Source organism: Scomber scombrus, chromosome 1 (genome assembly GCF_963691925.1).
Source record: "Scomber scombrus chromosome 1, fScoSco1.1, whole genome shotgun sequence".
NCBI classification, from domain to species: domain Eukaryota; kingdom Metazoa; phylum Chordata; class Actinopteri; order Scombriformes; family Scombridae; genus Scomber; species Scomber scombrus.
In genome coordinates, this window is record NC_084970.1 from 35,958,544 (window position 1) to 35,985,349 (window position 26,806).

Sequence of the window (26,806 nt, forward strand, 5' to 3'; positions counted from 1 at the left end):
ATGATGTCTGTAGGAGTTATAAGGACTTCCTGCTTTTTGGCGAAGGATCGAATGGCGAAAGAAAATTGTCAGCGCCGCCACGCCCAAACCGAATCCCTAATCAGAACTAATAACTTTTCATCTTCAATGTCTCAAGAGGTTTCTGAGTGAATTTGAAGTCGGTTGGATTAAATCCCTAGGACTAGTTCGTTCAAATATGATGCGTGGAAAACCCAAATTCATATCAAAATGGCCGACTTCCTGTTTTAGGGAGGGTATGGGTCCAAGAGATTTTTTTGTGCGTCTTGACATGTTATACATGTGTACCGATTTTCGTTTGTCTACATCAATCTGAGTCGAGGGGCTCAATTTTTTTTAATTTTCTAGGGGGCGCTATTGAGCCATTTTACGACGCTCATTTTGGCAATCCTTAATATATCACATTTTTCGCCGGGTCGGGCATGATTTCAAATTTTGGTGAGTTTTGGGGCACGTTTAGGCTGTCAAAAAGACGTTTGTTTTGTCAGACGATAAACACAACAACAGTAAATCAAACAATGCAAATCAGGTAACATTTAGTGCAAAGATAAAGAATAAATATGAATGTGACTACAAAGTGCATTAGTACAATAAATAAACAAGAACGTGATTGCATAGTTAGTGTGAGACAGAGTATGCCACTTTGAATAGGTGCGTTTTCAGGCGGGATTTAAAGGTGGAGACAGAGTCAGAAGGCTCTTGACCCCATGATGGTAGTTAAGTTGGCAGATGGGGCAAAGAGCTGGTTGACAGAGGAGGATCGCAGAGTTCGGGAAGGTGTGTAGATGTGAATAAGTTCAGAGAGATATGATGGTGCCAGGTTGTGAAGGATCTTGAAAGTGAGTTGGATATCATCAGCGTAACAGTGGAATTGTATGTCAAATTTCCTGAGAATGTGACCAAGAGGCAGAAGATAAATAATGAACAGGAGGGGGCCAAGGACAGAGCCCTGGGGAACACCACTAGAGACTGGAGAGGAGCCGGATCTCAGGTTCTTGAGTTGAACAAACTGACAACAGAAATATGATCTGAACCAAGCCAGATGGATGTCAGTGATTCCAATGGAGGCTAACCTGTCCAGGAGGATGTCATGGGAAACGGTGTCGAAAGCTGTGCTCAGGTCGAGGAGAACCAGAATGGAGAGAAGTCCAGAGTCAGATGCCATCAGGAGGTCATTGGTGATTTTCACTAGGGCTGTCTCGGTGCTGTGGAGGGGACGGAAGCCAGACTGAAATTGTTCATAGAGATTGTTGTCAGACAGATGGGTGTGGACCTGAGCTGCAACAGTTCTTTCTAGTATTTTGGAGAGAAAATGGCAGGTTTGAGATAGGACGGAAGTTGTTCGAATCATTCAGATCGGCGCCAGGTTTCTTGAGTGTCGGTGTTATTGTAGCAGTCTTTAGTGATGATGGAACAACACCAGAAGTCAGTGAGGATTGAATGATGTCAGTTATTAACGCGGACAGGGCAGGTAGGCAGATTTTCAGTGGGTAGGTAGGGGGTCTAACTCGAAGGTAGATGACTTGGATTTATGAATGAGACCAGTTATTTCGGAGACAGTTGGCAGGATGAAGCTGGCGAGCGGAGAGCTGAAGGAATATTTTATTCTTGAAACACATTGCTTGAAAAATGTGCCATTATAATAGCAATCCACCAAAGTGTAAGCCCACCTGGCTTAAAACTTTGATTGGTTTACCGGGTGGTACACCCAAAACACACCCATTATTAATGAGGGGATTTAAGTCCAACCCTTTTGAACCATGCGTCTAGCGCAGAGATTTTTCCACAGTTAAAATATCGAAAGTGGATTTGGACACACCGTAAATGCACTTGTGCCACATGTTTCAGACCATGTGCTATAGATTGTCAAAATATAGCTCATTGACAGAAATGTTCAAATACACTGTTTTTAGAATAGAAGAAAATAACACATTTATACTACATTCAAAACACTGCATGGTTTTTTGCCCAAAACTGCAAGTGGATATATCTGTAAAGGGGAGTCTCGTGGGTACCAATAGAACCCTTTTTCAATCAGATATTTTGAGGTGAGAGGTCAACTGCTGATATACAGGTAAAACTTTACTTAGACTGTAATTATGAAACATTGACAAAGGATGCAACTTTCAAGCTACAATAATGATTTCTTATTACCAACAGGGAAGACTTCGGAGAAAGTAATCAACCCAGGTCTATTGAAGTACAGTATATCCGCATAACAAAACAAAACAAAACACTTTAGGGCTGTTCAGGTCAATGATACCATTTCTTGAATGTGCTGCACCTTTCATAAAATAATATTAATATATAAGAAAATGAAATTAATTCCAACAACTGCTCTGAGCCAGGAGGCTGGCTGAAATTTTAAAGAGGACAGTGGAATCACCATGTGTACTATCCTACTGCGTGTGGAGAACAGGTGCTGTTGTACTGAATGTAGTGGCAGGCTGATGCTGCCTATCAAAAATACACTAATTACCAAATTGGCACTTTTCTCATCCAGGGTATTAGACTTTACAACAAAAGGCTTATTATTAGGATAACATAGATTCTATTGTTCATATACCGTAAAACAGTGTATAAGTCGCAGTCTATTTTTGGAGGTGCTTTTCTACACTTTTCTATCAAAGACTGGTTGATTTGAATGTACCAGTAGCTATTCATTTATAAACATATGTTTAAACTCCAAAACTTTTCAATTTACTTTTATTTGAAACACAATCAAAATACACACATTACACTTGAAACAGTGTGTTGGGTTAATGGTAAACCACTAACCACTGGGTTAGTGGTGTATAAGAGGCACCCTCTTTTCAATTAAAAGAAATCACGTTAAAGGTGCGTCTAATACACTGGTTTTTACAGTAGTTGTGTGATGTCATACTTATATTTTATCATGCAGACCTTTTTATGTCTCATGTTTTTTATGTTTTATAATCAGCTTTGGACGATAAGGATATGAAATCTGACAGTTTCCATTATTTTATGGGTCACTAAAAATAATCTTTAATCTTGAATATTGCTGAATCAGAGACACCAATGAATATAAACTGTTTGAACTTCCAGTATGAAGAAGAATGGATCTTTGTTTTTTATCAAAGTAATTAAAATGGTTTGTAATGAAGGGGTTTAAGTCTAAAGAGGCAAGATAGTGTAAAAACATTTCCTTAAGTTGTAGAGCCAAACAGTGAATGAATTACACTATGAACTTTCATTTATCATTTTTAGCACTATTCTACTGAAGAGAATTACGACCACATGTGAAAATGTATTTTTGGGGAAATTTTCACTTGCGGCCCTAATCCTCTTCCATACTTGTTTGTGTACTGTATGATGATTTCTTAGCAAAGATTTATTTTATTTTCAGTATCACTTAAATATTTTGTGTAAAATGTTATGTTAAGTACAGTTTATCCACATAATAAATCCAAAATGTGTTTACTATAGTATGAAAAATTTAAATATGGCTCATGAAAGGGTTCAGAAGGGCCTAGTAACTACAACCTCTTCTTTATTAGTCATGAAATGATCAAACATGAAATTAGATCAGGCTGTCAGAATATCTGAAATGTCAGCTTTTCTAGTTAAATGAGAATATCAGTGACACAGTATTATTTTTCAGTCCAGCTGCCTTAAATAAATCACCAAAGTGTATGCATACAGGCTCCCTGAGCTTCATATCTACTTGATCTTTAATCTTGAATATTCCTGCATCAGTGACACCAATATACAGAACCTGTTCTTCCAATAAGAAGAATGGATCTTTATTGTTTTTGTTATCAGAGTAATTGAAGTGGTTTATAATGAAGGGGGTAAAGTCTAAAGAGGCAAGATCGTGTAACATTTTCTTTAACTGTAAAGCTAAACCATGAATTAAATACAATATGGTATTTCATGTATCACTTTTTTTGTTATTCCTTGGAAGAGGATCAGGGCCACATGTAAAAAATGTGACTTCTAAGATTAAAGTCAGAATTCAAATGATTTTTCCCGTGGCCCTAATCCTCTTCTGTACTAACCCCACAAGGCTGTGTGCTCAGTCCAGTGTTGTTCACTCTGATAACACATGACCTAATCATCAAATTCACAGATGATACTATAGTAGTGGGATTCATCAGTGGAAACGATGAAACATCATACAAGGAAGAGGTTAAACACCTTGTGGGCCAGTGTAAAACTCTACGTGCTCTATGTTGACAAAAACCAAAGAGATGATTGTCAAATTCAGGAGGTACCAGTCTGAGGATCCACAGTGGAGAGACTGGAGAACATCACCATGGAGTATGGATCTCAGACCGTCTCACCTGGTTAATTAACACCATCATGTCATTTCATGTCATCACACGTGCCCAGCAGACTACACTTTCTAAGGAAATTAAAACAAGCAACTTTCGACACTAGCATTCTCACAACTTTCTACAGAGCCTCTGTTGAAAGTGTGCTGGGGAGCAGAGAAGATCATAGGCGTCCTCCTACTCTCCATCCATCCATAACTCTATTAATGGGTTTTATTTTTATTTTTTAAATTGCATGTTTTTATGTTTTTTTGTTTCCAATGCTTACTGTTAAATGCTTTTCTGTAAACCACATTGAGTTGTTCCTGGGTATGAAATGCGCTATATAAATAAAGCTGCCTTGCCTTGCCTATCACAGCTGATGCCTTCATATGGCATTGAACATTATGAAAAATCCCTCAAACTCTCTTAATAGACTGTGTGATCCTCTGCCATCAAGCCAGAGGTTTCATAGAGATAACCACAAGACTGTTAAACAGTTTCCTCCCTTAGGCTGCTGAACAGTAGCTCCATTTCTATCTGTAGCAATAACAGACTCCTAATTTGGGGCAGTGGTGGCCTAAAGGTTAGAGACGCAAGCTTATGACCGGATGGTCGCTGGCTCAATTCCCCGGACCAGCAGAATGAATCTCGGTGGGAAAGTGAAGAATCAGCACTTGCCCCTCCCTATGTCCCACCACTTAGGTGCCCTTGAGAAAAGCTCTTTACTGTGGTTGTACTGGGTAGCTTCCAGGTGTGAATGTGATCAGGGAATTCCTGCAAAAGAGAGCACTGCTCTCAGTGAATTTCCCCTGAATAATAAAATATTTTTTTCTTGGATTGTCTGTAACTGAAATGTCTTTTTTTTGTGTCACTTAAGTTACATCTCCTTGCAATTTGATCCCCAGAGAAAAAACTTGGTCTGGCAGAAATGTGTAGTAGAAATGACAAAGGGATTTGATGGATTCGATTGTGTGGTTTATAAATTATAAATTATATGACTTACATCATGTGTGCTGACTATCAACAACAAAGAGTGGGGAGAACTTTATAAAGTTATATATTTTAATGATTAAATGACTTTGTGTAATGTGAAAGATGTTCTGTATTATCACCTGACTCTGCAGTTCACTTCAGCTCTATAAAGCAATTTGGTGATTCATTCACAGTTTTGGGATGAGATCATAAAGAAAGTGGAGAACTTTCAACAGTCAGGTGACTGTATGAACACTGAAAGAGGCTTCAGCAGTCTGAGTTAGTCATATCACATTTTGGAATGTTCTACTCTTGGAGCTTTAATATTATTTCACTCATAATTTCACTTTGCAAAAAGTGCACAAAAAGAAATCATTGGTGTCTTTCTTACCTTCTAATTATGTTACCCTAGAGTTATAAAGGCTCCTTTAGTATTATTGATATAAATTTGATCTATTTCTTCTTTCAGTCTTGTCAATTTTGATTCTTCCTCAAGTGTAATAGTTTCTTTGTTTATTGGTGTATTTAGTTCTTTAATAATCTTTTTTTTCTTTTTACTCTGTTTAATGGCCAATTCTCAGATTTTTAATTTGGAACATTCAATTTGTTGGTTATTATTATAATCATTAGGTTAATAATTGTTTGAAGATGATTCGTTAAAGTATTTTAAATTATGTTGAGAAACAATTCCTTGTGAAATTGCTGTAAAGGTGCAGAACAGAGGAGCTGCTTGTTACATATTAACAGATATTTAGCACTTTGTGTTGTTCGTCAGAGGGTTTAATGATCTAGCTCGCTTACTGCTGAGTTTTAAAGGCAATATAATGTAGTTCAAAGTACTAATATAAACTTCCTTGAAGAATTACTGTTCAAGGTCCAAAAAACAACTCTATAAAATGGTATAAACTGTGTCATGTTGTAATTAACCAGGCCTCTCTGCATCCTTTCATGAGTCATATTTTATATGTGGTGAGGAAAATTCAAATGTCATTCAAACTTGTCCAAGTTGTCTGCATTAGTAATCGTATCTTTGGTTTCTTCTATTAGAAATGACACAAAAAACAGCAAAACTGTCAATGTCAGTAACACTGAATGGAAAATCTCATTATACGTCGATGACTTCATCTTTTTCTTTACTGAACCAGAAAAATCTGAAACACAATTGCTGAGTTTAACAAAAAAAATTAGAAAAAGTTAAATAAATAAATGTAATGACTGTTAAATATGTAACTATCCAAACAGTTACAGTCAAACTGTTATTTCAGTTGGACCCCAGAAAGATTTAAATAGTGAGGTATTTCTAATACAAAATTATTATCCTTTAGTATCTTCATCTATACTAGGAAAAAATAATACAGAAAAATAAATAATGTATTTTATTGTTACACATTTTGCCTTTAACAACATTAACTTTACACAGTTATGTGCAACTTATTTTCATTTTACTTTTCACATGTATTTTGTCTTACTTTTATACTTGTTTTAATTAATATAGATGCAAACAGCAATACATGTCAAAATATCTGAAGTTCAATAATACAGCAACAATTAAGTATTCTATAATTGTACCAACAACTATAGTGAAGAATAAGGCTGGTCTCAAAAATCTGTCAAAACATGCTTTTGAATATTTGGTAAGTATATATTTCACTTTCTGAATTAAGCAGCCTTTGAAAGTTACTTACATGTTCTTGTTCCGGATGAGTCTTGTTTTCTTCTCTACAGCTTCAGTTTTCTCTCACACAGCTGTTAATAATCTTCTTTGGTGCTGTCCATCAACTTTAATTTTCCCTTTCTTTATCACAACATGGTAATATGATATTGTGCCTCTCTTTTCTTATTTCTGCCTCTGTAAATACATGTTCCCTATCTGTACTTGTGAGTTGTTAACTGATAGGATCAATGTACAGTTCATCTGAGAAAGGACAGGATCCTTCTAGGGCGGGGTTACATTTCCTGGTTTGATTTCATGACACGTCAGCAACTGTAAGTCTCATTTAGGATGGTAGGGTTGATACTCTGTTATTTTTTATTCATTTTATGGAATCACATCTGCTAAGCTGGCTAGGTTTTGATCGTTTTGAAATAAAAAGGAACAAGAATACACTCTTTACTGATCCTACGTTATATTATTGTAAGAGTGAAATTATGTTGTAGACTTAAGTGTGTAAACAGGTTTAAACAATTTAGAAAAAATAAATTCAATGACATATAGGCTACAAAAAAATAAAATTAAGGAAAATAACTCAAATATGTGATTCAGATTGAAGTTATATTCACCATTCAATTTAACTGGGATAACTGGGGCAGAGGCCTTGACACAAAATACCGAAAGTATAGTTTAAAGTTGTGGACAGAAAGACCACCAAGGGACTCATCATCGACCTCTCATATAGTCTCAATAGTCTGATCCCCAGTCCTGACTTTTCTATGTAGTATGCAACAATAGGAAGGGTGCTTATTCTGACTCAGGCTTCTGACTCAGGCAAGGTGTCAGTTCTGGTCCTGTTGGATCTCAGTGCTGCGTTTGACACTGTGGATCACAGTATACTGTTGAACAGGTTGGAAACTTGGGCAGGACTCAGCGGAACAGTCCTAGAATGGTTCAGGTCCTACTTGGAGGAGCGGAGTTATTTTGTGACCATTGGAAGTTATGAATCCGATCGAGTGGCTATGACATGTGGAGTTCCTCAGGGTTCAGTTCTTGGACCCCTTCTGTTCAGTCTATGTATGCTGCCTTTGGGTCAAATTCTGCAGAACTCTAATGTAGACTATCACAGTTATGCAGATGACACGCAGATATACCTAGCACTGTCCCCGGATGACTACAGTCCAATACAGTCATTGTGTCACTGTTTAGAGCAAGTAACAAATTGGATGAACCAAAATTTCCCAGGACAAAACTGAGGTAATTGTTTTTGGCAATAAAGAGAAGAGGATTGCTGTCAGTAAACATCTCGAGTCACTCTCTCTAAAAACTAGCGACCAAGTCCGAAACCTTGGCGTGCTGATAGACTCAGATCTGACCTTCAGCAGTCATATCAAATCAATCACCAAAACAGCCTTCTATCAGCTTAAGAACATATCCAGAGTGAAGGGTTTTATTTCTCAAACAGACCAGGAGAAGTTGATTCATGCTTTCATCTCCAGTAGACTCGACTACTGTAACAGTCTTCTGACTGGACTCCCACAAAAAAGCATTAACCCTTATATGGTATTCGTTTTTTTGTTACACAGGGAGTCCTGCTGGGTCTGGTGGACCCATTACATTTTGAGGCTTTTAATTCAACATAATCAAACCTTTTTTTGTTAAAATACTCAGCAGATCTTTACTTCATCCCAATAGCAAGTAATATAAACAACACATATGTTAAATGTGTTCCCTTTACCTTTGTTAAATCACATTTATGAATAGAAATGTCGCTCGTTTTTTTTATTTATTTTTTTTAAATGCAACAAAATAAGAAAATGCATCACAAAGCAGGCATAACTAGAAAATAATCAACACTTACATGTACAAATGAAGGAAGTTTTTCCAAAACTAGTGTTTTATTTGAATTTTATTAGAAATTTAACCTAAAATCTGACATCTGACCTAAAAACAACACATTAGCCCCATTGAAAACGGCCATTTTCATACCAGACTATACCATACAAAAGGTGCAGATTTCACCGTGTGTGCATTGCAAATGTACTTCTTGCACTGGGTGCATGTATATTGACTTTTTCTGTCCATCTTGGGTCCACACACTTCACAGCACTTCTTTTTGTTGCTGGCCACAATCTAGAATAATGAAAAGCTTCTGAGCTGGCTGATGCTCATCCTCCTCTTCCAACTCAGTGTCAGACTCTGAATTTTCAGAGATGTGATCCTCACACTCTGAAACTTCATCCTCTACATCACCATCTAAACCTTATCTCTCTTCCAAAATCAATTGTAAGGTAGTCTGAACAGAGAATCTTGATCAGTTGCGGTATGGAACCACGCTGACACAGCTATTCATAGTGTCAGGTCCCCAAGATTGGTTCCCGCAAGACAGAGGGTGAAATGTGTGGGAATGTGGGTGCAGATAGTGTTGGGTACTCCAATTTTGCAACAATTTTGCAACCTTGTGCGGGAACAGGTGGGTGCACCTGTTCCCGCACTCTCCTTCGCTCTCTCTCTCTCTCTCTCTCTCTCTCTCTCTCTCTCTCTCTCTCTCACACACACACACACACACACACACACACGCACAGGCACAGAGAGGAGGAAAAGGAAGGGAAAATGAGGGTGCACAGGATCTTTTACACACTTTCACTAGACCCGGGTCCAGTGGACCCGAAGACCCTGTATGTAATATAAATGTGTAGGGGGGGTATACAGGGGGGGGGTCATCGAAAAAAAATTCTGATTCATGTTCCTCACAGAAAATGAGCCAAGGCCAATGAATCTCAGTTTGAAAAAATTATTATTTGTATAATTTTTCCTAAGCTAAAAACTGAAAACGGGTCCCACGGACCCGAATACCTTATAAGGGTTAAACAACTGCAGCTCATTCAGAACGCTGCAGCCCGAGTCTTGACCAGAACAAATAGATCAGAGCACATTACTCCAGTTCTAAAGTCTTTACACTGGCTCCCAGTCAGCTATAGAATATATTTTAAAGTTATGCTACTGGTCTACAAATCACTGAATGGTTTAGGTCCAGAATACATGAATGACATGTTAGTAGAATATAAACCCAGTAGGGCTCTGAGATCTACTGACTCAGGTCAGATAGTGGAGCCCAGAGTTCAGACTAAACATGGTGAAGCAGCTTTTAGCTGTTATGCTGCACACAACTGGAACAAACTACCAGCAGAACTGAAATCAGCCCCAACTGTGAATATTTTTAAATCCAGGTTAAAAACACTTATCTTCTCCTGTGCTTATGATTGAGCTCTTTTAAAGCACTTTAAATTTTAATCTTTCATTTGCACTCTATGTCCTTTTAATGATTTTAAAGCAAATCATTATTTTATGCTGCAATCTTATTTTTAATGCTCTATTATAGTATTTTATTTCTCTCTCTTTCTATGTTTCTGTACTTTGTTTTTATTATTAGTGTGTGTGTGGGGGGGGGGGGGGAGGGGTATGTATGTGTTTACTATGATTGGGTTGTATTTTTATTTCTCAAATTCCATGATTTTTTTCAATTTTTTCTGTTAAATGTTTGTTTTATGTAAAGCACATTGAGTTGCCACTGTGTATGAAATGCGCTATATAAATAAAACTGCCTTGCCTTGCCTTGCCTATTCTCAGTACGACTGACTTTCGGGTGTAAAAGTAGCCCTAAAATTTTCGAGTCCCTGTCCGAGGCCCTGTGCTGGATTCTGCTCAACAACTTTAACTCCCACAGGTTATTCATTTACTCGATGACTTCCTCACTGTCACACCTCCATTTTCACCCCCCGCTCACAGTCTCACTACTCTAATCTTTGCATTCTGCGACCTCAGAGTCCCACTCTCCTCTGAAAAAACACAGGGCCCCAGCACATCACTCGAATTTCTTGGCATAAATCTAGACTCAGCTCTACTGCAAGCATCCCTTCCCACAGACAAACTCATTAGGATTTCGCTCCTCATCTCCAACTTCCTCCTGGCTCCCCAGTGCACAAAATGCCAGCTGCTTACCCTGCTAGGCCACCTCAACTACGCCATCCGTATCATTCCCCAAGGCAGGGCCTTCCTATCACATCTCCTTTCCGTAGTCGCTTCCATCTCATCCCTCCACAAGCACATCGCCCTGGATGAAGGATGCAGGATGGAACTGAAACTGTGGCATCAATTCTTGTCCACTTGAAACGGAATATCCTTCTTTTATAACGACTATGTCTCCAGGCCTGGAGATATCCAACTATACACAGACGCAGCACCTTCCATCGGCTTTGGCGCTACTTCAGCGACAGATGGTTCTCTGCCATAAGTCTTTTCATTCATTGTCGACTCTTTAGACCAGACCCGCTCTGTGTCTGTTGAGTTCACCAGCTTGATTGAAATAAAGACACTGCTGCAGCTTTGAACCAGACTTGTATTAATTTTTCTTTAACAAGGACACAGAGGTTCTGAGCTCTCAAATTGTTTAAAGTACAAAACCAGTGCAGTAAAGCTGAACATGTGCAAATTGTACTATAAAGTTTATCAAGTTAAAATATACATTTTGTAAAACTTTCAGAAATGTAACTCCAACAACAAAATATCTGCAGTGTATAAAACATCAAGTGTAACTCTTCATATCATCCCTCAGCAAGGTCTGAAATCAGAGTGTAGACTCTGGGATTGACTGCAAACACTTTTTTCTTTTTTCTACTCCACTTCTTTTTTCCACTTGACTTTGGTGCCTTTGTGTGTGAGAGAGGGAGAGACAGAAAGATTTTAATATTTTTTCTTCACTTGATAATTCCCCACTCAGGTGTTTGATCCAATTTTTCCACAAATGCCAGATAAATTAGTTTGATTTGACCAGTCATTATAGCCATACATTTTTTTAAATAATCATTGTAAAAGTTATATTCTATCTGGCAAACCTAAAAACGTATTGAAGTAAATATGTGCCATCAGATTGAATTTATAAAGCCATTGAATTTTCAGCGCTGAATATTTATGCACTGAAATCATGTATCTGAATTCTTTGCCTCTGAATTTAACTTTTTAAATTTTCAATAACTCATTTTCATTGTTTGTCTTATCAAGATCTACAAATCACGCACTGACACCTCTGACCTAAATCAAACAGGAAGTGCACAACTTGCCCTTAAATGTAGGATTATGTAAGATCTCCGATTTTTCAGGCTTTTCAAAATATATACATTATTCCTGCATACTTGCTGTTATAGACTCCATTCAAACATCAATTTAGCCACAAGTCTCATCTATAGATGTGTGTAATTTGGTCTGGCTATGTTTTATACTTTTTGATCTGCGGACCCACATGTGCATTCTATTCCTCTCCCATTCAATCCTGACTCTGCCTGCTGTCTGTGATGTCGCCATCCTCAACATCCTCGCACCCCGAACCCTGTCATCCTACCTGACCGGGTGGAATTGCTTTAAAACCTTTCATGCACCCCATGCCTCCCGTTTCCATCATTCAACGTCCTTATCATTTCTAGTTTTATCACATACGCCCACTCCATCCTAAAGATAAAAACAACCACAATCCAAGCATACAGCGAAATCAACTTCTTCATTAAATTGTCCTCCGGAGCTCCATGTCCTACCCTTTCCCACTCAGACATCCACTTGTTAATTAAAGGACTCCGTAAGGCTGAACCCCTACCCATGCCAAAACGTTCACCAATCACCTCAAACCTGTATCAGAACCCTCCGCACCGGATACCTATCCCCGTATATAGATAAAGTTTTAGAATCCATGTTCCTCTAAGCATTCTTTGGCTTTCTGCGCTGTTCCGAGTTCACTACTTTCTCTTCTCACAACGACCCATATCCGACATATCAGTCCCTCCTCCTGACACCCTTATCTTCCACTTCAGAAAAAGCAAGCCTAATCAATCCGGCCAGTCACAACCTGTTTTCCTATTCAGTTAATATTCATTCCTGAGCCCTTACGAACCAATCCGTGACTACATCCGATTAAGACAAGCCAGCCATGCCTCCCCACTTGATCCACTCTTCATTGCTGAGACAGGTACAGTAATTACACGCTTTTGATTCCTCTCCACCTATGGCAAATCTTAATAAAATCCAGCATATCCCCAGAATCATACTCATTGTCATTCATTTTGCATCGGTGCCGCTTCCTTAGATTTACGTCAATGTATCCCAGACAACATCATTAAAATTCTCGGACATTGGATATCTCCCACTTACTTAACATCTATCCGTTACAATACCACCGACCTTAAAAATGCACACATGCTCCTGTCCTCTCGAAGACATTTTGGGGGTCAGCAACATGGACCAGACAGCTCCTCCACCCAGGGTCTCATCCTGCCCCAGTTCCCTCCACACACCCACCTAGAAGACTGGTACTGCATTGTGCACCTTGTGTCATCTACCTGGCACCCAGCTTCAACTTTCCTCCAGATTACCCCCTGCACCTCCCTTTCTTCCTCCCCCTCCCCTCCCCTCCCTTACCTTTCATCCCTTCAACCCCATCCCTTCATCATCATCCCCTCATCCCTACCCTTCGACCCTCTTCCTTCCATGTAATAAATACCTAAACTCATATCTACGTTGGCGTGGTCTCTGTTAGTGAATAAAATTTATAGCAGAGCTGCCGCCGTCTCCCGGTCGTGCCGCCTCGCCCTATTCATTAAATAAAGGATCTACTGACAGCTGATAAAGACTGACACCATTGTTGTCAGTAGTGCAGTGACTTTGATCACAGCTGTAAAAACATGAAACGAAAGTAATATATTTTTAGAATTTAACTTTATACTATATTACATTTTTATTTCTACATCTGGTGGTTTTATGCATTAATTATGTATCACAAATCATACTTAGCCATGTGATCTTTTTAAATACAGTATATTGTCACTATTATTTATTATGCACACAACTATACTGTATTTCAACCTGTAAAAAAGAAGGAAAAAGAAACACTGACAAAGCTCAACTTCTTTGTATCTTGTTTAATTCATTGTGTCTGAAAACATGTAATTCAGAAGTTCAACATGATCAACAGACCAGAAGATGCCACATTATTCCCACAGTTGGCTTGTTTAGACAATATTTAAACATGAGCTGAAAGATCAGTTACAACAACATAAAGACTTCTTATTCACTAACTTTCATCAATCACACATCAAAAGATCAAATGTTTTGCATGTTCCTGTTAGAAATGAAACTGTAAAAATATTAAAGAATAGTGATGACATGTTAGAAAACATCTGTTTCACATGGCCTTTGTTCTTCATCATCATCATCATCATATTTTCCACGTGTCATTATCGACATATTTCTTTTACAAGATGAATAAAACAAAAAACGTAAAGTAAAAGTAAAAAAAAACAAATACATAAAAAAACAATAATAATGTTTTTAAAATATAACAAAACTGTTTTCTGTTGTTTTCTGACTTGTTCAACACATTAAAACACATGAAAGGATGTCTCAGTATTTGTTCATGAATCAAACATTCATTTCAGACTTTCAGAATCAGACAATTCATTTAATCTGCAAGAAAACATGAATAACTTCTTCATTGTAGCATGTTATGATCTGTAAGAAATGTTAAAGCATAAAACTATAATGTAAATAATAATATATATAATGTAATAATATAAATGTAAAAGTAGTAAAACAGCATCTCATTACATGGCCTTTGAACTACATACTGTAGGCCTTCATCATCATCATCATCATATTTTTATTTAAAAGAATAAAATAAACAATAAAAAATATGGTAAATATGTAAAAGTGTGAGTAATTGTTTCTGTTCTTTCTTCTTTGTTTCATGTTCAACTTCTAAACAGCAGAACCAAAAGTCAGTTGTATCAATATTTGTTATTCATTGACTGATAGTAACCATTAGAAAGTTAACTGTGAACAATGAATGAACCATGCTGACATCTTCTTCATCATCTTCATCATCTTACACATTGGTTACTATTCACATTCGTCTAAAATTACAAAATAATGAAAGTACAAGAAATTGTATAGAAACGATTTGACTGTCTAACATTACTGTTTTTTAGCTTTTCAACTTCTTCAACTCATCATTTGTTATACATCATGTTCATCAGACCAATGATGTCACAGTATTCACTGTCAGCAGCTGGTTTAGTCTTTAAGTTTGAACCACAGAGTCAGTAACACAAAAAAATTAATCAGTCAAGTTTATATATTTTAAACAGTATTGATTGATCTGACTTGCTGAAAGCTGTAAAATGTTTTGTCCCTCTCTAAACCTTTCATTTGAATTTTTGTTTGACAAAAAGAATGTTTTCCAAAAAAAAACCCAGACATTTTATCTTGTCTCGTTTGGCCTTGTATTGTTGATGTACCAGTACATACTTCCAGTAGTCAGATGACTATGCTGGGATGTGGAGGAATGTTCCAGTCTGGATAGTACTTGATGTAGTCTTTGTAAGGATGAAGCTCCCATTTAGTGTCTGTATTACTGAATACACTTTCACCCTGCACATCAGTTGTTCACAGTTGGTCAAACAACTTTTGAGTGTCTTCATTAATGTATGTATCAAGACCAATCAAATATTTCTTCATGTTGCTGATGAGACTTGTGATGCTTTCCTTGTTGTCTGGCAGTTGAACACCATCTGGTCCTTTTGTGGCCTGCTCTAATGCTGCTGTGATTTTATCAACTTGACTTTGAGGTTCTTGTTTTTAAGTTTGCACAAAGTTTTGTCCTTTGACATTCTTTTCAGGATTTGCTGAAATATCCAATCCTTAACATATATTTCATAATTTTTAAATTATGACAAAACAGTCAAAGTTTTCTTTTTCCAGAAAATCTTCCTGAATGTTGAACTAGAAAAAGGAGCGGGAGCTGTACTTTCCTGAATGACAACCTGTCAAAATATAATCCACAATGTCTGTTCCCAAAGATCTATTGAGGTAGTTTTCCACAGCAGGTTTGATACAACACTTGACAAAAGCATCTGCTTTGCGTTGACAATCATCTCTCTCTTTGTACAAATCAAGAAAATCTGACAAATACTGAGTCTTGCACTTATCCAGCTGAGTTGGAGGATCATTATCAGACAAGAATTTTTTATGCATTTTGAGGAATTCCCTTGAGGCAATGCCACAAACATGAAGTTTCAGGTCAATCTCAAACTTGATTTTGAAATCCTTGCTGACATTTTGAAGGGACTCATCGATTTTGTACAGAAGATCCTTTGTGAAGGTCTCATTATAATCTGTGTTTGTCTCTACAATATCAATCACAAAACGTCTACAAGACTCAATGATGTCATCAGCTGTGTTCTGCAAATATATTTTTATGTCTGCTCAATTACACTTCCGTATTTCCTCTGAATGTCTTGAACCTCTTTTGAACTTTTTCTGAAGTGAAGTCACTGAATCATCAGATTTACATTTTGGCTTTTCTTTTTGTAGTATTGATTCAACCATTTCATTTAAATGTTCAATATCAGATCCAATGTCAGAATTTAAAATTTCCAACTCAGCAAATTCTTGCCGGGAGATGATATCTTTTCTGAACTGCCATTCTCATTGACTGAACTCTTTGCAAAGATTTTCGTAGAGATGAAGTTCTCATATTTCACAGCTTTCCAGAGACTTTTAATCCATTCTAGGAACTCTGGGATCTGTGAGACTTCATTGCTTCTGTTTGTTTTCACTGTCTCCAAAAGATTTCTCTTTAAAACTGCTACAGCTTCACTGTAACCTGTGCTCAATGGTGCCATCGGAGGGGTTCCATGCCAGAGTCCTGGGATGTTCCAGTTGTTTTTGTCCATGTCATAGTCCAGCACATCTGTGAATGCTTTAATAGAAGGCTGCCTTTCCATTTCAGCAGCAATTTGTGTCATTTCATTGAGCTGGTCCAAGAGATACTTTCTGTCTGTTAGGCTGTTTGCATGAGCTGAAACTCCAGAAACATTTTGATGCACAAAATGACAAATTGGCTTTTTACCAATTTTCTTCATTCTCAGGAAGGCGTGAACTACAATTTTCAGGACATCTTTCATTTCAGTTGAGTTCTCCATTGCAATGTTTATAATGGTGACATCACTTAAACCAATCACAAAGGTTGGCATCTGGTTGTCATGCTCATATCTTTCTTCTAGTTGTGACACATGTGGAGACTTTAGACCCTCTGTGTCAATGAGAACTATAAAATCACAGTTCAACTCATCTTTCATATCTTTTCCAACTTTGAGCAAGAGCATATAAGCTCCTCTTGTGCATCTTCCGCTGCTGACAGGAAACTGCACACCAAACATGGTGTTGAGGAGTGTTGACTTCCCTGTACTTTGAACACCTAGCACAGTCAGTACTAACAGTTTGCTTTGTTCTCCAACCTTCTTGTGAAGCTCCATCAGCACATCTGTCACCCATCTCTGTGGGATGTTGGAAGCATCTCCATCCAAGAGCTCTAAAGGATATCCATCCAACAGCATTTCAGCAGCCAAACCAGGGAGACGAGATATTTCATCAGCAGTGTTTATTGAGCCATTAATTGAGAACTCATAGATGAGTCCCATCTCTCTCATGTAATGCTCTACTCCTAAAGAGCTTTCCAGCAAAGTCTGAACTAACTCTGCAATGATTTTCACATCTTTCTCCTTTCTATCGCAGTGCTCTTTCAGTTTATTACGCAGTAAAGACAGTTGATTGGCAGACTCTGAATGTGCATTCAGCTGAAATTTCATCCACTTTAGAAAAAAATCTCTTCCTTCTTTGTCACATTTCAGTAAGTTTTCAATAAAACTTTTAATAGCTGTGGACAGTTTGTATTTGCTTTGCTCCTTCCTGATTTTTCGTTTTTCCTCCTGTAGCTGAGATTGATATTCTTCTGGTGCTAGGTCACCAACTTTTTTCAGTCTACATTCCTCCATTTCCACCTGTGACAATCTTTTCCAGTTATCTCCCTGCAAAGGAAGTTGTTGTATTTTGTAATCTGATATCTTTTGCACACCAATTCCTTTCACAATCTTCTCAGCTGCTTTCTTTTGTTTGCCACTTTTTTTTTCATCCACAGACAGACCAAGTTCAACAGCTTTGTCAAGCATATTTTCAATTTTAACTGTGTTGGCTGCATTTGTCAGTGATTTCTTGATGGACACACAAAGTTTCTCTGAAAACTCTGCAACATTTACCTTTGGGTATTTGGCTTTCACACTGCTATTTGGTAGCTCTAACTCTTTCAGTGTTTTCTTGAGAGACATCATGTCCTCTCTAGAGTTGTCCTCCTTGCGATTAACAACCAAGCAGAGTTTGGATTTCCCATCTTGAAGAGAAGTCAGAATCTTGTGCTCATTTTCTTCAACTTTGTCCAGGAACACAAAGGTAGCAGTTGACACTTGAAACAGAAATTTGAATTGTGCCAGTGACTCACAGATGTCTCCTCTCAAATTGGCAAAGGCAACTGGTCCTGGAAATATGTCAAGATTTTCTTTGCCACAGGGAAGGTACCAGCAAACCTCCACCAGACCATTGGCAATTCTTCTTTTAAGTGCTCCTCCTTCCATATCTCTGTGTATGAAGATGTTGTGATTCTGTTGGCCACGACTGAGAACATGATTCAAAACCTGTGACTTGGAGAGACTACAGTTTTTCAGCCTGACAAAGGTAAAGAATGGTATGTTTGCTTGAACAATGTTGTTTTCAACAAATCCTCTTGATTCAGATAAATCCTGTGGACGCCACTCTTTGACGATGTCTCTCAGAGCCCACAGCATCAGAGTAGACTGACTGTTATTGCCATGAGGCAACAGCAGTGGGACAGAAAACTGACACATTGACATCTTGAGGGCCATTTCCTGTTGCAAGAAGCTGTCAGCACAAAGAAAGAGTGCAACTATGAGGTCGAGAGGGTTAACCTTGTTGTCATCAGAGTCACCTGCAGTGAGCAGGTCAAAGTCAAACACATCGCTGTTTTTTTCATGCTCTTCATCATCATTTGATACTTGTGTAAAGTTTCTGCATTCTGCATTTATTTGAAAGAGTTTCCTGAGAAAGCACCATGGTATGTTCTCCAGTGATTCAACAGTTTCATCATAAATACTGTTTTTGTTGATTTCCAAGAGAGAGCAAAGAGTGAGCTTGTTGGGATAAAACTTCTCCAATCCAAGTTTGGAGAGAAAGTTGTAAAGGGCTGGGGAAGAGAAAAAAGATCACATATAAGAGAAAATGAACTTAATATGCAGTATTATATTATGTTTCATTTCTATGCTATTGACACCCAACTGTAGCATTGTTGTTACACTCATTCATTTTCTAGACTGGATCAGCTGATGAGTAAATAAATCAGAGATGAACAAAGTTGTAGCATATTCATACTCATAATTTCTATTCTAATTTAATTTCTATTTGTGTTTCATGCATACATTTTGTCTGTGTATTAGCTTTCTTTAAAATTGTCTGCTGTTAGCACCACAAACTAAATTTCTTTTCACCTCATAAATGCCAGCCATATTGGCATTATTGAAAGAGCATCATCAAACAGTTAACATAAACTAACACAAATAACATAACAGCTCAGATAACTACCCAATGCCAAGGCATTGATTCCAACAGCATGCATCTACAGGGTTTCAGCAATAGAAGCAACATTAAAAAATATTGCATTGCCACAATTTTCTCGCGAGATAACCTTTTTTTAATAATTAACAAACTAAATATTTTATACATTCACTGAACCAAAATTAAACTAAATGTTATCAACACACATTTTAATGCCGACGACAATACTTAATAATATTGAAATTTCCACTGTTAATAAAATGATAATAATCATCAATAATCATATATTTAACACTGTGGACAAACGTAGCTATTACACATTTTGACATTAGACTGCGTTGGCTGCACACATAAGCATGACACATACACAAACAGGTTTTTCTAGTTTTATGTTTGTTTCTCAACTGTGTAGTGAGTTGCATAAGAGACCTGTACCACAAAGCAAGCCAGCTATGTAGCTACTGTATTTACAGATCTGTAGCTACCATTTGTTTACATTTCCAAAGAAAGTGTTTAAGGTCTAATGTATTCATTTCTCCCTCATCAGCCACCTCCTGCTCTGTCCACACAGGTGAGGGATGTGTGGGTGGAGCTGAACAGTCCTCTACAGATCCAAATCTCTCTACAGCTTCATAAAGGTCCCATATTTACTAAAGCACAGCCACATTGAAGCAGTCCAAACAAATCTATTTACAACAAATTTTTGTAACTAGACTCCATTTATACATTCTGTCTCACTTGGAAATACATCACATTATGAAAGCTAACGTGACATTTAAACCCCTAAATGTTATGATTTTTAAAATTCTGACATGATGACTCCTGGTGAAAGCCAACCCTGGACCTTTAGGGGGCCTAATCAAAATTTGCTGTGGGGCCCCTCAAAACAGTTGTGTGCTTTATGAGCAATGAAAGTTGGAAATGTAGTTATGTTTATAGGTTTAACTAAAACACATAACTCACCAGTATTATCAGCTTCTTGGGTGCCATAACAAGATTCTGCACCAGAAGTAGAGGTGGTCGATGAACCTGCAGTGAAATAAAGATATTAATGAAACATTTACTTAATTTTTAAAATGCAGATGATGATGCAGATAATTTCACACCTTCTTTATACTCATTAACAATACTGTTCCTGGAAAGGAAAATGAAAGTTATTCATGTCAGCCCTTTAGACAGACTGCAGACACCAAACTGGGCCTATTTCTGTCTAAGTTTGTATTGTTCTGTTAAATGTGTGATAACGGGGGTTACATGGTAACCTAGGTTCTCTGAGTGGAGAGACTATCTCTCCATCCTACATATTCCATATGTATGGGGGGACTGACCCCAAAGGGGCAGCTGTTGTGGATTACTCTTTAAGACACATCACCTGTGGTGGCCACACCGATTGGCAACCTGGGGCTATATAAGCACCACACCTGTGTGGCCACTCCGATTAATCTTGATTGGAACGCGTTTCAGAGCGGCTAATAGCTGGAGAGATAGTCTCTCCACTCAGAGAACGTAGGTTAACATGTAACCCCCCGTTCTCTATCGTGTCAAGACTATCTCTCCATCCTACATATTCCATATGTATGGGGACTCTGTAAGACACACCGCAGGAAACCAAGCAGACCCCGCCGCACCTGCAGGAGTACCAGCAGCAGACAATTCGAATGAGATGTCACCGCCACCAGAACCACCCACATGCTCAAACCAAGGAACTATGTACAAATCTTACACTTTATACACACCCATGACCCCAGCGCAAGACGCAGCCAAGGCCAAGCTGGCCCCGCCAGATGCTAAGGCCAGCAGCAAATGGCTGGAAGGTGATCTAGCCTGCCAGGCTAGCCCAGAAAGAAAAGAAACCGACATCACTCTGAGCCCAAGTGCTCTCTAAGAGCCATGGCACCGGAGGCATGATATGTTCGGCCATGTCCTACTGCACTATGCCAAGCACACGCTTAGTGAACGGGATCCCGGCTGCCACATTCATGCAGTAAAACCTTATAAAGGTGGACGGGCTCGACCAAGAGGCCGCCGTACAAATCTCAGACAGGGGGGCACCTCTCCACAAGGCCCAGGAGGGAGAGACACCCCGTGTGGAATGTGCACGCACCCCTGCCGGGGCAGGCTTACCTGCCTCCTTATACGCCTGTTTGTTTGCCTTTACAACCCAATGGGACAGCCTAGCCTTTGAGACTGGCCGCCCAAGTCCTGTAGCAGACAAAGAGCTGGTCCGTAGCCCCGTGGGCATGAGTCCACTGAATGTACAGCGTCATGGCCCTAACGGGACGCAACAGTGATCCCCCACTCGACCCAACTCCACCATCCTGAAGAGGGCGGAAAAGGCGCAGCTCCAGAGATTGGTTGGCGTGGGACTCAGACCAGACCTTAGGATGGATGCAGGATTAGGGCGCAGCAGCACCCCAGCATTCCCAGGCAAGAAGCAGTAGCTCACCAACCCTTTTTGTCAACACATTAGCCAACAAGAGTGGTGTCTTGAGCGAAAGCCATTTCAGCTCAACCGTTTCCAGAGTCTCGAATGGCCCATGCCGCAAGGCTGACAAAACCATCCCCAAATCCCATGGGGGGACACCCGGCCTCCTGGGAGAGGGAGTAACCCTACAAGCCCCCCTAAGGAACTGAGCAATAAGGTCACAACAACCCTGTGCCAGTTTACGAGGCCCAACACGGGCCACCTTTATGGCTGCCACCATCCCCCTCAACATCGAGGAAAGGATGAAAAAGAGTTGCCTCGGCCTGGGACAGGAGGTCCCGGCGAATGGATAGCTCCCACGGTTGTCCCTGAAGAAGGTGCTGAATCTCCGCAAACCAAATCATCTGGGGCCAATTGGGGGCCACCAAGATGAGGCTCACACCCTCTACCTGGACTCTCTGTAGGAGTTGGTGCAGGAGGATGAAGGGAGGGAAGGCATACAGGAGGCCCAGTGGCCACTGATGTGCCATCGCATCTGTCCCTAAGGGAGGATCGTCCCTCCCCATGGAGAAAAAGAGGGGACAATGAGTGTTCTCCCTGGATGCAAAAAGATCTGCCACGGCTGTGCCGTAGCGTTCCCATATTCCGCTCACAACCTCTGGAAGCAGCCACCACTCTCCGGGGAGGGGTCCCCCCCTGGAGAGCCGATCTGCAGCAAGGTTCTCCCGACCCGGCACGTATGTGGCCCTCAGGACTTGAACTGGGGATGAGCCCACTCCCATATTGTCACAATCTGCACATGGGGAACAGACAGTACAGTAGCGGCGGCATACACCAAAAGGCAAGGGGAACCTAGGCCTACTTGCCTGTTGATACATGCCATTGCCACTGCACCGCCCGCCCCCATCAGCACATGGCGGTCCTGTAGCTCTGGCAGGAAGTGCAGAAGAGCTAGATGGATAGCCTGCAGCTCCAAAACATTTATGTGCTGCGCTAAACAGGGTCCGTGCCACCAGTGCCTCCCACTTGCCAAGTTGGTCAGCCGCCGCCACCAACGGAGAGCCACACACAGTCTGCGCATCACCAATACGCTGGCCTGCAGATTCCTCTGTGGGCAAAGTCCAAGGCTCAGGAGGAAGCACTGCACTGGGAGCATGTTCAGAAGAGCCAGGGGTATGACATGCACTGTGGCTGCCATTAACCCCAAGAGGCGGAGACACAGCCTCCAAGTCACCCTGGCCCCAATCCGGAACTGGGACAAGCAAGCCCTGAGGGTGGCCTGTCTCACAGGAGTCAAGTAAAGAGTCCCTGCCCTGGCATCCAAACACATGCCTAGGAACTCCGTGGACTGTGAGGGCTGGGGCCTGCTCTTCTTCCTGTTGAGGTGCAGGCCTAGGTACTCTAAGTGCTGCTGGAGACGAGTCACCTCTCTGCGGCACTGCCCCTCCAAGCGAGCATACACCAGCCAGTCGTCCAGGTAATTAAGGATGCTAATACCCTCCCGACGCAAGGGTCTTAGTACAGCGTCCATGCACCTTGTGAACGTGCGGGGGGCAAGTGAGATGCCAAATGGGAGGACACAGAACTTGAAAGTTCTGCCATTGAAGGCGAACCTGAGATAACGTCTGTGCCCATCCCATATCGGGATCTGAAAATACGCATCCTCCAGGTCTATCGTGGCAAACCAGTCGTCCTGGAGAATGGCCCATCGAACCTGTGGTACAGTCAACATCTTGCAACGTAGGGGCCTAAAAAACTTGTTCCACCCCCTCAAATCTAAAATTGGCCTCAGTCTCCCATCCTTCTTGGGAATGAGGAAGTAACGTGAATAGAACCCAGCCTGGGGATTGTCCAGTGTCACCTCCCTGATGGCTCTCTTCGCTAAGAGAGTGTAGACCTCGGCTGCAAGCACTACCCTGTGCTGAGGTGTAAAGGTGGCTGACCGTGTCAGAGGGGGTGGGTGCAGAAATTGCAATCGATAACCCTGAGTCATGGTTGAAACCACCCAGGGGTCTGCCCCAAGGGTCTCCCAGGGCAGTTCCCACTGGCCCCCTGGCCCCCGGCCCTGCCCACTCTGCTGACCTGTAGATCACTGGAATCAGCAGAACCTAATTGAGGTGGTCTTGGTTGTGGGGCTGGTGAAACCCGCTTTAGCACATTGGTGGGCTTCTTGAGCCTGCTGAAGTATCACCTTGACAACTGGTCCAAACATGGCAGATGGGACCACAGACTCAGTCCACAGCCTGAGTCGACGGGCCCGGTCTTCCTCCTGTAGCCGGGACTGAGACAGCCAAAGATGGCGTCTCACCACACAGAGTGAGGCCAAGGCCCTATCGGTCGCCACCGCCTGCTCCTTCATCAACTTAGCCAGAAGAGATGACACCTGCTGCACCTTCGCAATTATGTCAGTGTCTCCCACCAACTGGCCAGCCAGCTGGCGTTGGTACAACGCTAGATTAGCCCCAGTGTTCACCAACCAACCCTGTACGGCCATAGCCCCATGCAGCTTATCGAGCATGGCATCCATCATCTTGGTGTTCCTGCTCGGGCAACTCGGTGTCCCCAAGATTGACTTAGTGGGGGACATCAAGGCCCCCAAAGCCTGATCCATGGGAGGAGGAGGTCCACAGTCAATCCTCTCCTGACCATGCACACCTGCCAGCCTTCTGCACAGACCCGACCAACGATGGGCTTCAGATGGCGTAGCAAACTGTTTCAATACCAGATCTTCCACATCAGGAAGCAGTGGCATTGAAAAAGACTGTGACTGAGTTGGAGTCACGTCATCAAACCAGGAGGCCCTCTAGCCTTGGTCCGCTGGCATGTCAACCCCCAATGCCACCACGGCCAGAGCAAGAAGCTGGTGATAGAGAGGAGAGGTAATCTCCTGCTCGCCCTCTAAATGCAGATACTCCACCCCCTCTTGAACAGGGAGGAGGGCTTCGTCCTCTGGGTCAATGCCCAAGACGTCTATGTCCCCTTCATCAGACGCATCTGACATGGGGGATACCAGGTGCAGCTCCTCCTGCTCTTGCCAGGTGGGGGCAGTGTGCTGGACAGTAGGCGGGGCTGCAACCGTAGCTGCAGGAAAGGGGGCATTGCCACTCGTGCCCTGACACCCACTCCAGAGGGATGAAGTGATTGTGCGACTGGGTCATGCAAAACCACCATTCTTGGCCGTTTTGCAGTCACAGTGAGAGTGTCTGGACGTGTGACAGAAAACACTCGAGCCCTAGCCTCCCTCACTCTACCTGACAGGATGAAACAATTCATGCAGAATGTTGGGTCCTGGCTGGCCATGTACAGACTCCCACAGGAATCACACGCAGCCAAATTCGCCCGTCACCCTCCAACTAGGTCGGATTTCACGAGGAGCTTTGTTATAGCAATGTGTGTCAGGCAGCGCTGACCACCGCCGCACACAAGCCACACTTGGCTGCGGAGGTGTAGCGATCAGCTGGGAAGCACGCCCCCGTGACCTCCGACGAGGTTGGATTTCATGGAGGACAATGGCTATGCAAGTGGACCGGCAAACCGGTGTCACGAGCCGCCACGCTTTCACCAGCCTGTGTAGCAAAGACAGTCGCAGCAATCCAGAGAGGGGCCCGTAGACCAGGTCTCCCAAACTCAAAGTAAGTGGATATTGTTCACACAAGCCGTCTAAACACACGCTACTCTTATGCTTCTCAAGAGAATCACATACAACTGCTTGCAGTGAAAATCAAGGAATCGGAGTGGCCACACAGGTGTGGTGCTTATATAGCCCCAGGTTGCCAATCAGTGTGGCCACCACAGATGATCAGTCCCCCCATACATATGGAATATGTAGGATGGAGAGATAGTCTTGACACGATAGAGAACACCAGATCCCCAGTAAACATTACAGTGCCATAGATAATATTTGATATATGTATAGATAATGTTTTTCCTGCTCTATATTTTTATTTTTGGACTGCACTAGAGCAGCTTTGCATGCTTCACATTTCAAAAAGCTCCTTGTTTGGTTGGTCCTTTTTGCAGTCCCTCAGTTCAGTCTCTTAACAGGCCATTGTAGCTCCTGTCTATTGAAGGCCCCCCTCCCAATCAGCCCACTGTGTCTGTGATTGGCCAGATTTCAGGAACATGCCAAGGGGCAGGGTGAATCTGATTTGTCTGAAGTTGCTATCAATGCAAACCCAACCTTTCCTGCTTCATTGCTTCATATTAAAAGCTTTAAATGACTAAATAACTGGAGACTTATTTACAAATTTACAGAAAGTGAGATGTGTTCTTCCCCAAATCAGCAAAGTTGTATTAGCAGCACTAAAAACCTCTCAGAACAACAACATATGGACACATTTGGAGCTATTTATTCAGCAAATCAGTTATAATGCAGGGAGGAACAGTACAAGTAGAAACAGCCACAGTGATTATGTTTGATGAAGAGCTGCAGACCAAAAGCACACCTTCAACAGATAAACTACTTAATTACTTTGTATTGTTGTGTTATGGAGTTATGGTCCAATGTGACTGCCCCAAAACACTGGAAACAAGCCATAATGTTGGTGGAGAGACCCAGTGAACTTGTGTGCTGTGTGTGGAGCTGACAAACTTATAAAGAAAACTGTTACAGGCTCAGACTGAAAGTAGAAAAAACACTGAAAACATGTTCAGAGCATTTAAACCAGTGCTTTTTGTTAACAGGGATAACTGCTACATATATTTACCTAATTATTTGACATTTTGGCCTCATTTAACATGAACATATGACACAGTAGCCTTATACATAGGACTGAAAATACAGAAAAGCATAATATGTCCGATTAAAATGATAATGATAGATGATGGCTTAAACTGAAGAAGAGCCTTTTACTATTAAATTCATTAACTCAAGTGTATCACTCCCAAATGTTATATTTTGTTTTATGATTTACCATCTAGTTAAAAATCTGTTAATTGTCCGTCTATAAAATCACTCTA

The 26,806-nt window shown here is 40.9% G+C and overlaps 2 protein-coding genes across 2 annotated transcripts in view; both read right to left on the reverse strand.

Moving 5' to 3' along the window:
* The window catches only part of LOC133977810 (interferon-induced very large GTPase 1-like), a 250,066-nt gene that overhangs the window by 18,091 nt on the left and 205,169 nt on the right, over positions 1 to 26,806 (reverse strand). The window lies entirely within an intron of this gene.
* On the reverse strand, positions 15,406 to 21,113 carry LOC133979035 (up-regulator of cell proliferation-like). The gene is given in 7 exon segments (XM_062417452.1): positions 15,406 to 15,578; positions 15,581 to 15,687; positions 15,689 to 16,220; positions 16,311 to 16,481; positions 16,484 to 19,054; positions 20,386 to 20,451; positions 20,987 to 21,113. Coding segments are annotated over 7 exon segments (3,747 nt in total).